Source organism: Octopus sinensis, linkage group LG5 (assembly GCF_006345805.1).
Source record: "Octopus sinensis linkage group LG5, ASM634580v1, whole genome shotgun sequence".
NCBI classification, from domain to species: Eukaryota; Metazoa; Mollusca; class Cephalopoda; order Octopoda; family Octopodidae; genus Octopus; species Octopus sinensis.
Window position 1 is genome coordinate 40524309 of NC_043001.1, and position 15603 is coordinate 40539911.

The 15603-nt window shown below is 33.2% G+C and overlaps 1 protein-coding gene across 1 annotated transcript in view; it reads left to right on the forward strand.

The window, feature by feature from the left end:
- Nucleotides 1–15603, forward strand: part of LOC115212032 (structural maintenance of chromosomes protein 4) — a 45794-nt gene that overhangs the window by 28606 nt on the left and 1585 nt on the right. The window contains exons 17-26 of the mRNA XM_029780832.2: nucleotides 851–960; nucleotides 3344–3466; nucleotides 5379–5505; nucleotides 6108–6159; nucleotides 6929–7066; nucleotides 8543–8687; nucleotides 10088–10261; nucleotides 11139–11318; nucleotides 13347–13579; nucleotides 14782–14965. Coding sequence (XP_029636692.1) covers nucleotides 851–960; nucleotides 3344–3466; nucleotides 5379–5505; nucleotides 6108–6159; nucleotides 6929–7066; nucleotides 8543–8687; nucleotides 10088–10261; nucleotides 11139–11318; nucleotides 13347–13579; nucleotides 14782–14965 — 1466 coding nt within the window. The remainder of the gene's footprint in view (nucleotides 1–850; nucleotides 961–3343; nucleotides 3467–5378; nucleotides 5506–6107; nucleotides 6160–6928; nucleotides 7067–8542; nucleotides 8688–10087; nucleotides 10262–11138; nucleotides 11319–13346; nucleotides 13580–14781; nucleotides 14966–15603) is intronic.

The window sequence follows — 15603 nt, forward strand, 5'->3', positions numbered from 1 at the left end:
AATTGATTTTTTGTAATTTTGATCCACTGCAGCAGAACCAGTCACAAATAATTGTCCCATTTCTGTTGCTCACAGTGAAGTTAACCTTTTATTTAGATTAAACCAGAATGGTTTTTCCAGACTGAAGCATTAATTTTTGCTTTTTTAAATCCAATGTAATCTGGACCATATCATGCATAAAAATATTTTCTATTGTTTTGTTAAAATTGTTTTGTTTACCAAAATTGCCTGCATTTTTGTCTCACTGAACTACTTAATCAATCACTACTCCTTTCTTTTACCTTTTATTTCTCTCTGTTCTTCCTTGATTTAATGTTTCTTATCTTTTTTCTTTCTTTTTTAATTTTCTGCATGGTTTTCCCTCTTGTGTGAAGACTGTTATTTTTCCTTTGCATCAACTTTTTTTTTATGTAAACCTCTGTGCATGAAATGGAAAATTTTTTTTAAAGTTTTGTTTTAGAATTAGATTGCAAAAAATCATTTTTCTTTTTAAAATTTTCTTGCTGTTCATGAAACTGGTATTGACTGGAGTCTTCTGAAAATTTTTCATTCAGTTTATTATTGGATCTCGTCCTTAAAGGATAAAATTTATTTCTTGAAACTTCATGAACAATTTTAATCATATCCAGTTTCTAATATAACACTGGCTCTTTTTCCAATGGTGCCTTTTTTTATTTGTATAAACTGAATATTCTGTATACCTTTGGGTTATTGAGGCATAATGATTTGACTTGAACTTGGCCTTCTGGAATCTTTCACCATTTTGCAATGTTCAAATTTAGCTTTGATCATAAGCTCATTTCTTTCTGTCGCATTACAATATGGTTATAAATTGTATTTATGATTTCAGGTACCATAAGTGGTGGAGGCAACACTGTTTTAAAAGGTCGAATGGGATCTTCTGTCATTGAAGAAATTGACCCTAAGGAATTAGAGAAAGCAGAAAAAGCTTTAGTAAAGGTAAATATTCATTTGGTTAAAAGCAGTAAAAATATACATGGAATTTATTTTAGTATTTTTGAAAATAATTATTAACAAAAAAAGCAAAAAAACAAAACGAAACACTCCAAGGAAACTAATCGTGGAATGGATTGGTCTGCAAAAAATTTTCTTCTCTCTACTGCATAGAAACTTAATGAAACTTAAATATTTATCTCAGAATTAGTAGGCACTCCAAGTAAAAAGTAAAGTATTCAACTGTGAATAAAAAGTTCTGCTACAATATGTAAATCTCTTACGAGTTAAAGTATAAAAGTTCTAGTGAGCAGGAAAACACAGGCCTCTACTCCCATCAGGTAAATGGCCCTGCTTGATATGTAGGAAAGATTTAGCTAGGAATTCCATATGATGTGCTTGTTGCAGGCTGCAGAACACACAGGGTACAATGGAATCACAGAAAGGTTAATAGAGAAAGTAGCCTTTGTGTGTAGATGTGCAGAAGCAATAAATATAAGGGACACATGGGAAATAGATTTTTTTTGAATGCTCAGGTGGTAGTAAATAGTTTCTGTTACCTAGGTGACCTAAATAGCAGTGGGAGAGGATACTCTAAAAGTGTAGTAGTTAGAATAGGATGAGAAAGTTCAGAGAGCTATTGCCCCTGCTGGCAACAAAAAGTCCTCTCAGACTGAAAGACATTGTATGATGCTTGTGTATGTATAGTAATGCTACGTGGTAGTGAGATATGGGCCCTGAATGCAGAGGACATGTAAAAGATGAAGCTGGTATACTCTTGGATGCGCAATGTCAGTGTGCTTGCATGATAAAGTGCAAACATTGAGATAAAAAGTAGATGTAACAGGAATCAAATGTAGCATGCAATAGAGAAGACTGTGATGGTGTGGTTATATGATGTGCATGGCTGAGGACAGCTGTATAAAAAATGTGCTGATTACTGAAAGTAGATGGAACTTGTAGAAGGAGAAAATCCAAGAAGACATAGGACAAAATGGTAAAGGTAGATCAGAAGATATTGAACCTCATGGAGTCGAGGACAAAGGACTAAGATGATTAGCTATTCGCTGTGTTTGAGAGGACCCATCCATCACAATAAAAGTGAGGTCCTAACCATCCTTATTTCCCTACTCATTATAACCATCCTTATTTACCACTGACCTTCCTCTCTGTTACTGCACATCTTTCCCCTCCCACTCTGACGCCCTGAACATTACTTCTTTGCATGCTGATCTACCTACAGGTTTAATACTGCTGCTCTCCTCCTTTCCTCTGCTGTCATCCTCCTTCCTGAGTCACTTCTGTCTCAGTTTCCCCTCTCTACGGATATTTACCATCAACGACACTTCCACTCTTTTTCATCACTCACTACATTCTCCCCTATCTGTATCTTCTCACACACTCTAAGATTATCCAGTGTTTGTATCTCTCTTTTACTCACTTTCTCATACTTTCCGAGTGTGATCTGGCAACCATGTCACCACCATGTTTATTTTCTTTCCAGCTACTTTTACCAACCCTTATAGTGTGGGGTAACCATGTATTTCTTCTACAGCAAGACCCCGATGCTTCTCCCTCTTTCATACTCTAGCCTAGCATAAAGCCACCTTCCCTTCTCTCAAATACAGTCCTACTCAGCTGAGGTGCCTTTTTCTTTTCTTGTTTTGCAAGTTTCTTGGTGGCCTCACTAGTGCTAGTAATATATATGTAATAATGATGATGATGATGGTCGTCGTTGTCGTTTAGCATCCGCTTTCCATGCTAGCATGGGTTGGACAGTTCAACTGGGTTCTGGGAAGCCAGAAGGCTACACCAGGCCCAGTCTGATCTGGCAATGTTTCTACGGCTGGATGCCCTTCCTAACGCCAACCACTCTGTGAGTGTAGTGGGTGCGTTTTACGTGCCACTGGCACAGAGGCCAGTCGGGGCGGCGCTGGCAATGGCCATGTTCGGATGGTTCGCTTACGTACCACCGGCACTGGTATCACAGCTAGAATTTCCATTGATGTTGATCGATTTTGATTTTCATTTTCCCTTGCTAGTATCGTGAAAAAAGAACCAGGTATACACTCTAAAGTGGCTGGTATTAGGAAGGGCATCCAAACATGGGAACCATACCAAAGCTAACATTTCAGTTCAGTGCAGTCCTGCTGTGGTTTGTCACATCCTGTCAAGCTGTCCAAATTTTGCCTGCATGGAACACAGATTTTTGATGATGATGATTACAAGTAAATGGATGTAAAATTATTTTTAAAATTCAACAAATTAACATTTCTGTGTTCTGCTTTGTTAGTTCAGCATTGATGTATTTATTCTCTAGTTGCCAGTAATGCTTCATCAAATACAACTTTTGTTTTAATTTCTTATGTCATTTTGGAAATGTTTTCAGCTAACTGACGAAACTGCAAATATTCGACAAAAGAAAAACAAGCTTGAAAGTTACATACAGGAACTGGAAGATTCTCTGAAACTTAATAATATTTGTCTACAAAAATACAGTATGGAAGTTAAAGTAAGTGATCTCATTTAGTAATTCATCTCGTGTGGGATGTAGCTTGTTATAATTTAGGGAGTAGATGACTTGTGCTTTTCAGGCATGTGTGAATGAAATCTGATTCTCTTGTTCTTAGAAGCACTTGAAATACCTACAGCTGGGAAGTGAAACTGAGAAAGTTTGGAGTCAATATCTATCTTTGAGATCTAATTTAATATTATTAATATTATCAATATGGTCTGTTGTAGTTCATAGTAAGATCTAACTGATCTTTACATTGAAGGCATGTTTTGACAATATTGAAATATATATAAAAAAAAACAATCATAACATCTTACCTATATTAGCATGGAAAAAGGAAATAGTAACCTGGTAGCTGGAGAATAGAAGCTAAATGGTTATAAAGAATATTTAAAAATAGGTGTAGACATGGCTATGTGGTTAAGAAGTTCACTTTTTAACCACATAGGAGTTCAGTCCCTATGCATGGATGCTATTGGCTGATGTCCTATATTACTGGTTCCCTACCTTTTTTTGGGGTTTATGGCTCCTTTTGGAATCTTTCATTTTTCTATACCCTCCTAGACATTACTAGTGAAAAAAGTACTTTAGTTTTGTAATAGATGGTTAATAATAGAGACAGGTCACTGTTGAAAAAAAGAATCGAAAGCATTTACGACAAATAAAATTTGTAAAATTTATTTATTATTAATTTTAAATATTGTTTACAGTTTTATTATGAAATTTATTTCCAAGGACATTTAAAAATTTGTAATGGAAACAATTTTTGAACAAAAGTTTATAATGATAAACATTAAAAATCTTTTTACAAAGGTGGCATATTTTCTACCATTAATGTAATAAACTCCTCAAGAATATCAATGTCTATTAATGACACATTTATTCTCTATATATCTATTTGACAAAAGAAAACATTTTTTGTGGGTTCAATAAAACATCCATTTATAATTGTACATTATTTTTCTGACGTAACATACATAACAAAAAACTTTTAACACCCAGACCCTGTTGTACTCTAGGCTATGTTGACTTACACTATTATCTTTCTTCCACATAACAAAATTAAAATCACTGCAATATCCAGTACTCACTTAAAAGTGTTCCAGACTTTGATCATCCATTTTGTGAGTTTTTCATGGCATATGTTGTTGAAAATGCCTTCAGCCTTTTTAATCCACCGTATTTTCATTAATAGACAGCATTTTTTTTTTCTGGTCTACCATAGCGTTTGTTCTTTGTCAGGAAGGATTTTATTTTAAATAAGGGGTCATATTTATCTCAATTTACTGCAGTACTGCTAGTGTCTTGTATATGGAAATACTGACACAACTTCAATATATTGGAAAGACTGCATTTAGATCCATTCAGTTGTGTAAAATTTTGAAGAGAAATGTTTTTTAAAGTTTCACTCCATTTGTTATCATTGTCAAAGCTGTTGTTGTGGGAGTCACTGTTATCACCATTGGAAATTGATGTAGCTGATTCTCCCTCAAGAACTTGATCATACTTGTTGCATTTCACATTTAAATCTGACACTTCTTGTTTTGGAAATCCTTCAAATTCAGATTCACTACCAATGAATGTAAAGGTGATATCTATTTTTTAAAACAAAAGTTACAGAAATGTGACCATTATGATGTAGGGTAAAATTTCCCAAAAATTTGGAGAAAAGAACTTCACACCGAAAAGTGTTTAATAATGTAAAATGTTTATCTAGTGAAGCTGTGTGTTACCATGAACATGGTTACAAGCTTTGTTTTAATGTTCTCATTTAGATATGAATAGTTTATTGTTGAGAGTTAGGCACTACAAACAAAAAATTTCAGGTAGGCTCAGACTAACAAAATTAAATTCTGTACTTTATTACATTTTCTGCTCTTTGTAAAATGACTGTGTTATTGCTTTTCAGGCATTATCAGAGCAAGAGATAACACTGACTCAGCAAATTGTGGTACAAAAAGAAAAAGTAAAATCTGCAGCCCCTGATAAAGCTGAAGTGGATAATTTGCAGAAAAAAGTTGAAAAATTGAAAAGCAGTAAGCATTATTTTTTGTACATTGTATGTGATGGCCCATTATTTAATGTTTTTTTCATGTCACTTCTTCAGTTAAACAATTTGGTTTGATAGTTGCAAGTTGATGGAAATGTATTTTGTTTTGTCTTACATTGTGTTCATATTTCACTAGGATCGATTTTTGTAGTTCACATTTTTTTAGCTGATAAAATAAGTATGTATAATACTTTAAATTCAACTAAATTATCGATATCTCTGTCCTGAGAAAATTGGCTGTGTCCTGCCTCAAAAAAATTTATATAGAGTGGAATGTTGTCAGAGTTGAGAGAGCAGTAGTCCAAAAACATTATGTTCTAATTTCTGGTTTAATTTCACCAAGTTCTATTTTTAATTTCTCTAAGCAATGTTAAAATAAGTACTAGTAACATAGTAGTCAGATATATTCCTCCTAAAAAAATGAATGCCATGAAAATAGTTATTAACTTGCTTTTTCATGTTTATTATTGTATTGATTGTTATTTACTATTAAGTTACTTTATTAAGGCTAAGCTCAGATTTTTTTTTTATTGATTATAATTATTTAGTATTTTTATCCTGCATAATTTTTCATAATTTCACTTATAGTTTATGAAAAAGATGCTAAAGTTGTCTCCAAAATTGAAAAGGAAGTTCAAAGGTGAGAAACGTCTTCATTGTCACTATTCATTTTTATGAATTAATTTCCAACCATTGAATCTGTTTTCAATTGTTATATTAACCCTTTAGCATTTAAACCAGCTATACCTGGCCCAGTATTCTACTATTTCATGTTTAAACTGGCCATATCCAGCCTCTCACACCTATGCTGCAATGTGAATAAATAAGCCTTACATTTGACAATAATGCTAAATCTGAGTGCTAAAGGGTTAAAGCTGGCTTTCTCATCTATTACTATTTCTGTATCATTTGCTTATTGAGGGACGATGGGCTGGTGAAAAAGTGCAATTCTCAGTCATGAGGTTCTGGGTTTGATCTTATTATGCTGTGTCTTGAGCAAGTGTTTTGTATCATAGTCTTAGTTTGACACAAGTTCTGTAAATAAAATCAAACAGACACAAACTGTGTAGAAGCCTGTCAGAAGATGGACTATGTCTGGTTCAAAGAACCACCCTTATCACACCGCTATGCTGAATCTCCTGGATGAATACACTAAAATTACAAGTGTTTGTGGAATATCCAACCACTTATATCTATTCAGTGAATAGATAGATCTGTCAGTGAAAATGGGGGAGGTTAACAATTAAGTAAAATGAATGGACTTTGCAATGGTTTCAGCTAACACTTCATTTCCATTTACACTAATTCTTTCATAATTTTATTCCTTTATTCTTACTTTATCAATAGTTTCAAGCTGCTTATTTCACAGGGTAATATTTTCAGATAATTCAGTAATATTTCTGTTGTAGGCTACATAAAGAAATTATGGACATTGGTGGAAACAAATTAAAAGCTGTCCAAGCTAGAGTTGATGCCATCTCAAACAATATCGATCAGGTAACTGGTCAGATCACTAAAACTACTGTAGGAGTCACTACTTCCAAGAGGTTTGTTTCATCACAAATTCATATTTAAAATGTTTAATTAATATTCCATCTAGTTTTCATGTATGGGATGAAAGCAAATGAAAATTAATTCTTTTCTTCTTTATCATTAAAAGCAAGTGACTCAATGTTACATTGTTTATACATATTTTATATTTGTCCTATATCTATAGCCTTTTTGGTATATCTTGTCCAATGATAGTTATATTAATTTTCAATCAGTGTATTCCTGTAATTGTCTTAATTTATGATCATAATTAATTGACTATCTATTGTTCTGTTACTATACTGATGATGTACAAGGTGCAGAAATGTATTACCTGTAGACAGATATGAACTCTAAAATGTATAAACAGTATAGTTTGATAATTTGAAAGTAAAAAAATTAATAAATATTAAAAAATATTATTTGAATAAAAGACTTACAAATAAGAATTTAGATAATATCATTTAACTAATAAGGCTCAAACATTTGGAAAACATGATTTTTACTGTTCTTTTAGTAAGATAAATCTGTAGAAGCAAGTGGGATTTTTTCTGTTTTCCATTCTTTGAGTATATTCTTTCCAAATTCAGTCCCTAATGCTTCCAGATAATAATACTTTACATTTAGGTGTGTGGATGAAAAGCTTGCTTCTAAACCATGACTTGAGTTCAGTCACATTACAAAGCATCTTGGGAAAATGTTTTTCCCACTATATTGCTGGGCCAACCAAAGCTCTGGGAGTGGATTTAATGGACAGAAACTGAAAGAAACCCATCATATATATATATATATATATATATATATGTGTGTGTGTGTGTGTAAGCAAGTATCACTGTCATACAAGCAGTGTTGTTTGTTTCCAATTTCCATGGTCATGGGGAAATATAACCTTGTTTGGAAACAGTGACAGGAAAGGCATGTGATTATAGAAAGTTTGCCTCAACAAATTCCACCTGACCCATTCAAGCATGGATAAAGGGATGTTAGACAATGATGATTTGTAGGAAACCTGACCAATTTTATTGCATTGGAGTGCAATAATATTGGTATGGCTCTCTGGTTATATAGTTTGCTTTCTTACTATGTGGTCTTGGGTTATCTTTCTTTGTGTGGCACTTTGTGTATATGTCTTTAGTCTCAAGTCAACCAATGCTTTGTGAATGAAATTGGTTGGCAGAAACTGTATGGAAGCCTGTCATGTGTGTGTGTGCATGTGTGCTTGTCTGTATATGTAGTTGCATTCCACATTTTTGCATGCAAAAGACTGATATTTGTTGACGTTCTCTGGTAACAAATTGTCCTGTAATTGCACGTTTGAAGATGAGTGGAATAAAATAAATCTATTTGTTGAAAATTAGGTGAGGGTTTATGATAATCCAACCCATCTAATGTAGAAAAACAGACAAAACAAATAAGGAATTTTAAAATAATTAGCTTTGAGAATATTGTTTTTAATGCTTTATAAATGAATTAACGTGAAATCATTTGTTTAGAAATTTGAAGAAATCCCAAGAAAAATTAGAATCTTTGGAGAAAGAAAAAGAAGAAATGGCAAAGAAACTTGAAGCTCTTAACAACGAATTTAAAGATTTGGAAGAGAAAGCTAAAGAAGTCTTATCATCTCATTCAGAAGTAAAGGTATGATCTGGATAAACTTAATCAACTAACTTCAACTTACATTCCTCACTCTTAACTTCATTTTTTATTTATTCAAGTTTTGATTTAGCCATGGGCTGACCATAGCCTTGTGGATAAATTTGAAAGTGAAAGAATCCCAATGCATGCATATGTGCATGAGTGTATATGTATGTTTGTGAACTCGGCAAATTCTGTCTGGTCCATGCAAACATTGCAAAATAGTATGAAAATTATAGTTTTTGCACATATCAGAACAGTAAAAAATCATGACAAAGCATGAATTAAATTTCACTTTCTGTTTTTCTTATGAAGTTTTATATAATTTATCAAGTTTTCCTGAGCTGAATACAAACCTGACTATTTGGATGAAATTTTGAAGGAAATGAATTAGTGCATGAAGATCTTTTTAATACTCAATTGAAGTAGAAATAGCAATTGTTTTTAGCTTCATTGGTTGATTTCTAAGTCCTATCTTGATAGGTAATAGCTTACCTAATAACTCAGTTATATATTTTTGTTCTATTTATTTTTTTAATTATATTTTTTCTATTTTCATCTCAAGGGGATTTGAATTTTTTTAAATGCTCTTATGGATTTTATAATTTGAAAAATAATTTCCATTCTCATAGACTTTGCTGAAGCTTATCTAAAAGCTAGTAACTAATTTTCATGTTAACCATTTTAATCAAGAAATAGTTATTATTTTCAGCAAGGCAGGCTTGATAGCTTGCTATTATTGACTTCAAATTTATAGGAAGAAAGATCTCTCTCTCTCTATATATATATATTATGTATGGTAATATATCTATATAATCCTAATATCTTGTAAGAATAGAAAGTTGGTTGAAGGTTAGTGTACCACCCAAAAAATTTGATAGTTCATTTCCCACAAGGAACATTATGCCATGTTTCTGGTAGAGATATTTTGCGCTGATTGGCACCTGCAATCAAAACTTTTTGGTTTGATGTCCCTTTTGAAGAAATTTCTTCCAGCTGTTTCTTTTCTACAACCTCTGTCCAACCATTACCTTGTGGGTAAAATTGGTAGATAGAAACTGCTGTAGACTGCTCTGTGTGTGTGTGTGTGTTCATGCATTTTTTTATTGACATATGCATATATATATGCATAGGTATGTGTGTGTGTTTGTATGTGACTGTCTCTCTTTACATTTACACCATCTAAAAAGAAACTCTGTGTTTATGTCCTTGTAACTTAGCAGTGTGAAAAAAAAGTATTTGAGAAAAGAACTGAATTTTAATTTTTGTGTTTATTTACTTGTCCCACCCATGCTAGCATGAAAGGCTATTAAAATTAAAAAACTAAAAATTAAACGATGATGGCAATGATGATGATGATGATGATGATGATTTACAATTATTTTATCTGCTGTGATTTGCAGGAGAAAATTGAAAACCATGAAAAAATCTTATCCGATCTTAAAGAGAAATTGGGTGAAATTGAGAAGGAGGAAACGGCCCTGTCAAAAGAGAATATTGACCTACAGCACAAACTAGAAAAATATGAAGATGTTGTGAAAACTAATCAAGTAAAAATGAAGCACTGGAAGAAACAGGTATGAAAACCTTATCTCTAGCAATAGTTAATTGTTATAGACTTGTAAGTAAAAAATGATATGACGAAGCAGGAAATGATACAAATTTGATTGATATAGGAAGTGAAGGATTTCTGTTTAGCAGTTTAGGTGGAACATTTAGAGTGATTCCATTTTAATTTTTAAATGTTTTGTATTTCTATTAACCCTTTTCATTGCTTTTTGTTACTCATATGTGTTTCACTTCTAAAATAATCATGAATTTAGACTGGTTCATAAAAAATTAATTACTTTTATTATTTATTGGTATATTAAATATATCAAAGGCATTGAGCTGGCAGAATCATTAGCTTGCTGGGCAAAATGCTTAGCAGTGTTTTGCCTGTCTTTATAATTTGTGTTCAGATTTCAATGAGGTTGACTTTGCCTTTCAGGTTTGGGGTTGATAAAATACCACTGAGGTCATTGTAATTGACTTCCTTTCTCCTTGGAAATTCTGACTTTGTGCCAAAATTTAAAACCAATATATTAAAGTGGTGCTTTGAATACCAGTGTATTTTATTTTACATAACCCTTTTATAGATCTTTTACAATATTTGCATTTGACGGATATTTGTTCTCATCTTGTTTGTTGTTAACACAATGTTTCAGCTGATATACCCTCCAGCCTTCATTAGGTCTCTTGGGAAAATTTCAAACCTGGGCTTTCAATACCATTATTATTATTCAGGTCACTGCCTGGAATCGAACTCGGAATCTTGGGGTTAGTAACTTGCGCGCTTAACCACTACACCATATGCCTCCTTTTAAAAACCTATGTAACCTTTTTTTTTCCTAGAAATCTATTTACTGACAACAATTGTGATTATCTGAATGAAAAATGCTTTTGTGTTTTTAGCTTTCTCAGTTAACCCTTCATGCTATTGGAAACAAAGAACCTCCACCTCTGGAAACTGTTGATGCTGAAGAATTGGCTAGGACAAATGTCGAAGAACTTAAATATGAGATTACTGTGTTGGAAGAAAAGCTGAGCAAGATGAAGCCTAATTTGACAGCCATTAATGAATACAGAGAAAAGGTAAAGAGTTATAAGTAGTGCAAGGTTTTGAATATGATTTTGTTATGAAAGGAATTTGTTTTAGTCTTTTTTAAAAAGCAACAAAAATAATTTATGTCAATGTTACAAAGTAAAGGATGTAGGATTGATAGAATTGTTACAGCTTCAAAGAAAATGACTTGTGGCATTTCTTTATGCTCAGAGCTGAAATCCTGCAGAGTTCAACTTTACCTGTTATCCCTCTACAGTTGATAAAATAAAATACCAGTCAAATATTGGGGATTGATTTATAAATGTAAAGTTCACAAATTCTAGTATATAAGAATCTGTGCAGGAACTCACTATCTCATATTGTCCTCACTGTCTTCATAAACAGGTTGTAGTGTTTCCTGCCTTGCCTGGTAAATGGTTATATATATATATATATACTTTATTCAAAAGCAGCTGAAAATTCAACAAAACCTGTTACTCTGAGTTTCACATTCCCATTCGTCGGACAGTTTTTCCACCTTGTTTCACATTTATGTGTTTACTCCGGTATATATATATATTATATATATATATATATATATATATATATATATATATATATATATATATATATATAATCATCTTCACTTAATATTTGCTTTCCATGCTGGCATGGATTGGATTATTTGACTGGAGCTGGTAAGGCTGGGGTCTGCAACAGACTCCATTGTCTGTTTTCGCATGGTTTCTGCAGCTGGCTGCCTTTCCTAATGCCAACAGAGTGTACTCGGTACTTTTAACATGGCATCAGCATCAATTATAGTCTGCTTTTCATATAAGTCTTTGTAGTTACTACTGTTCCGTTTCTCAGTTTCTTAAATGTGAGTCACCCCTACAAGAACCTGCTCTGCCCCACCTCTTCTCATCTTGCTAGTATAAAGACCCTCCCCTTGTGTTTTGTAGGTTTGCAAGCTGTATGGTAACTTCACGAGTGCTGGTGGCATGAGAAAAGTACACTAAGGTGGTTGGTATTAGCAAGGGTATCCCGTTGTAGAAACTGGAGCACAATACAGTTTTTGCATCCATCAGATCCTGTAAAGCCATCCGACCCATGCCATCATGGAACAGGGATATTAAATGATGACAATGATTTATATATCATCATCATCTTTTTATGTCTATTATGCTGGCATAGGTTGGACAGACACTTGCCTAAGGTATCACATAATGGGACTGAACTTACACATCATCATCTTATGTCTGCTTTCCATACTGGCATGGGTTTGATGGTTTGAGGACCATGTCGTGATCCAATATCAGTTTTGGTATAGCTTCTACTACTGGATGCCTTTTCTAACACCAACCACTTCACAGAGTATACTGGGTGCTATTTCAAAGCATAAGTATCAGTGAGATTGTTTTGTAACTTGCAAGACTAAAATGCTTAAGAGTTTCCATCACTGAAAGAACATGAGAGAGGAAGGATTTAAGGCTAAAGTACAACACGAGGAATAAATTTATTGTGAATGGGTCATAATGGAGAAAGTAATTTTATAAATACTATTGAAGGAAGGAGTATGAAAGAGTGAGGGGACAGGAATGGGGATTAGTGAGAGAGAGGGACAGTAGTAGTAGTAGTAGTAGTAGTACTACTACTACTACTACTACTACTACTAAGAAGAAGAATGATGATATGGATGTAGAGAAGGGGCCCAGTGCTATCCTTTATTAAGGAAATTTGAAAGCGAGAAAGACAAGGGTGGTGAGAATCTGGAGAGAGTCACTGAAAGGCAGAGGGTGGGGAAATAGAACTATTTAAACATATATATGAATAAAATATGCAGATGTGGTTAAGATGTTTGCTTCCCAGTCATATAGTTTCAGGTTCAGTCCTACTGTGTGGTATCTTCAGCAAATGTCTTCTGTTATTGCTCTAGGCCAACCAAAACCATGTGACTGAATTTGGTTGCCTGTTGTGTGTGTGTGTGTGTGTTCTAAGATCTGCCTGACCAACTCTGCTATGATGTGGTTGGTTGAAAATATTTTTGAAATTTCTTTTCTTGTCTGTGTTTTATACAGGAAGCTGTTTATTTGAAAAGAGTTGCAGAGATGGATCAGATTACTGATTGCCGTGACCAACAGAAGCAAATGTTTGAAGATTTAAGGAAACAGCGCCTGGATGAGTTCATGACAGGCTTCAGTACAATTACTAACAGACTCAAGGAGATGTATCAAATGATCACACTTGGAGGAGATGCTGAATTAGAACTTGTTGATTCTCTAGATCCCTTTTCTGAGGGTATTGTCTTCAGGTAATTATTTCTATCTGAAATTCTTACTCAAAAGTTCTTTCTGCCTTTATTCACCATGCATTACACTTGTACAGAGTAAGTTTGTTCTAATGCTTTAAAATTTAACATTGCATATCACAAGCTTCTTGACATGTGCACACTGACTGTAAACAAAGCATTATTGCTCATACAAAGAAGTTTATTTGCCTTTCTGTAAAACCATCCCCTGGTCTTGTTCAATAAGCAGGAGGGATTATTACCCTGTTGGAAACAAGTTTGGTGACAGGATGGATATCTGACCATAGAAAATTCTGCCTTGACAAAATCTCATCTGACCCATGTAAACATGGAAAAGTAGACATTGAAACAATGATGATAATGGTGATCCTCATAACACAGAATGTTTAAATCTATATGCAAGAATGAGGAAACATGTCTATTAAAAATTGCTCAAGTGTCATGGATTCTAAATGAAACAATGCAAATTTGTAAATGTTTTAGCATAAAGTAGATTATCCAGATGTAAATCTGGATAATGTTGACTTTAAATTTCATAATATAGAGCTTTTATCAGTGAGAATCAAAAGAAATAAATACTGAAATGGAATAGCAGCATGTAATATATAACAGTATGTGTATTCTTATAGATAGATTTTTTTTAGTATAGATAAGTGAAACAAATACATAAATATAAACTGTTGGTGGCCAACTTCAGAAGAGATGAGTAAATGCCTGACAGATAAAGAATTAGATATTCTCTTTATTTCTAATTGCAGCTATAAAAAATATTTAGAAGTTAATGCTGAATTAACCACAACCAATATTTAAAGAATCATGTGTTGATTCACACAGCTTAAATAGATATTACTGAAATAGCATGTCTTATGAGACCTCGATGTGATTGTTTAGCAGCATAAAAGTAATGTGTTGGTTCATACAGTTATCTCTCTGCTATATTACTATGAAAGTATTTTTTAGTTTGTATTTTTTCAATTAATACAGTTCATACAAAAATGTATTTCTTCTGATATGCTTAAGTTATGAAAAGAATTAGCCCACAGTTTTTCAATAAATACTAGCTTTGTATTTTTGAAGTAAATTATTTTTGCGAATGGTTTTAAGGCTAACTTGATACGAATTAATCCTTTTCTCCTTAAGCAATATTACTAAATATAATTCATAATTTTGTTTAATTAACAAAATAATAATTTTTTAAATTCCAGTGTTCGTCCACCAAAGAAATCTTGGAAGAATATATCCAACCTGTCTGGTGGAGAGAAAACACTTAGTTCTTTAGCTTTGGTATTTGCTTTGCATCACTTCAAGCCAACTCCTCTTTATGTCATGGATGAGATTGATGCTGCTTTGGATTTCAAAAATGTCTCCATTGTTGCTAACTATATTAAGGTAAGATAAAAAAAAAAAAACTGCCTTTTGATGATTTTTATCCTTCATATGTTGAAGAAACTATGAAAATCTATTGTTAGCATAAAGCAGAATTGTAAGAGTGGATGTATGAGAATGAATAATTCAATGTTGGCTGGCTTAACATAGTATTCAAATATTTCAAAATGGATAAACAGCTATTGTTTTATCTATTGTAGTTATTTTATTATAAACTATTAAAAATATATATACTTTTTCTTTGTTCTGAATAGACAACACCAGAAAAGAAAAAAAAATTCAAATGTTTTGTTTTCTCGTTTAACATCTGCTTTCCATGTTGGCATGGGTCGAACGGTTTGACTGAAAACTCAAGCTCAGCATATTGCCCAACAATTGAAGGATGCTTTTAATGGGCCAGTTATGTGACACTGTCATTGGCCACGACTATGATCTCACTTGACGTCACTGCCTCCATGAGGCAGGCCCAACATATGAATGGTGATTTTTTTGTGCCAGTGCACAGCACTGTCATTGGCCACGATTACAATTTCACTTGTTCAACTGGTCTTCACAAGCACACCATATCACCCAATGATTGAAGGGTGCTTTTGACGGGCTAGCTATGTAACACTGGTTTGACAGGTCTTCTCAAGCACGGC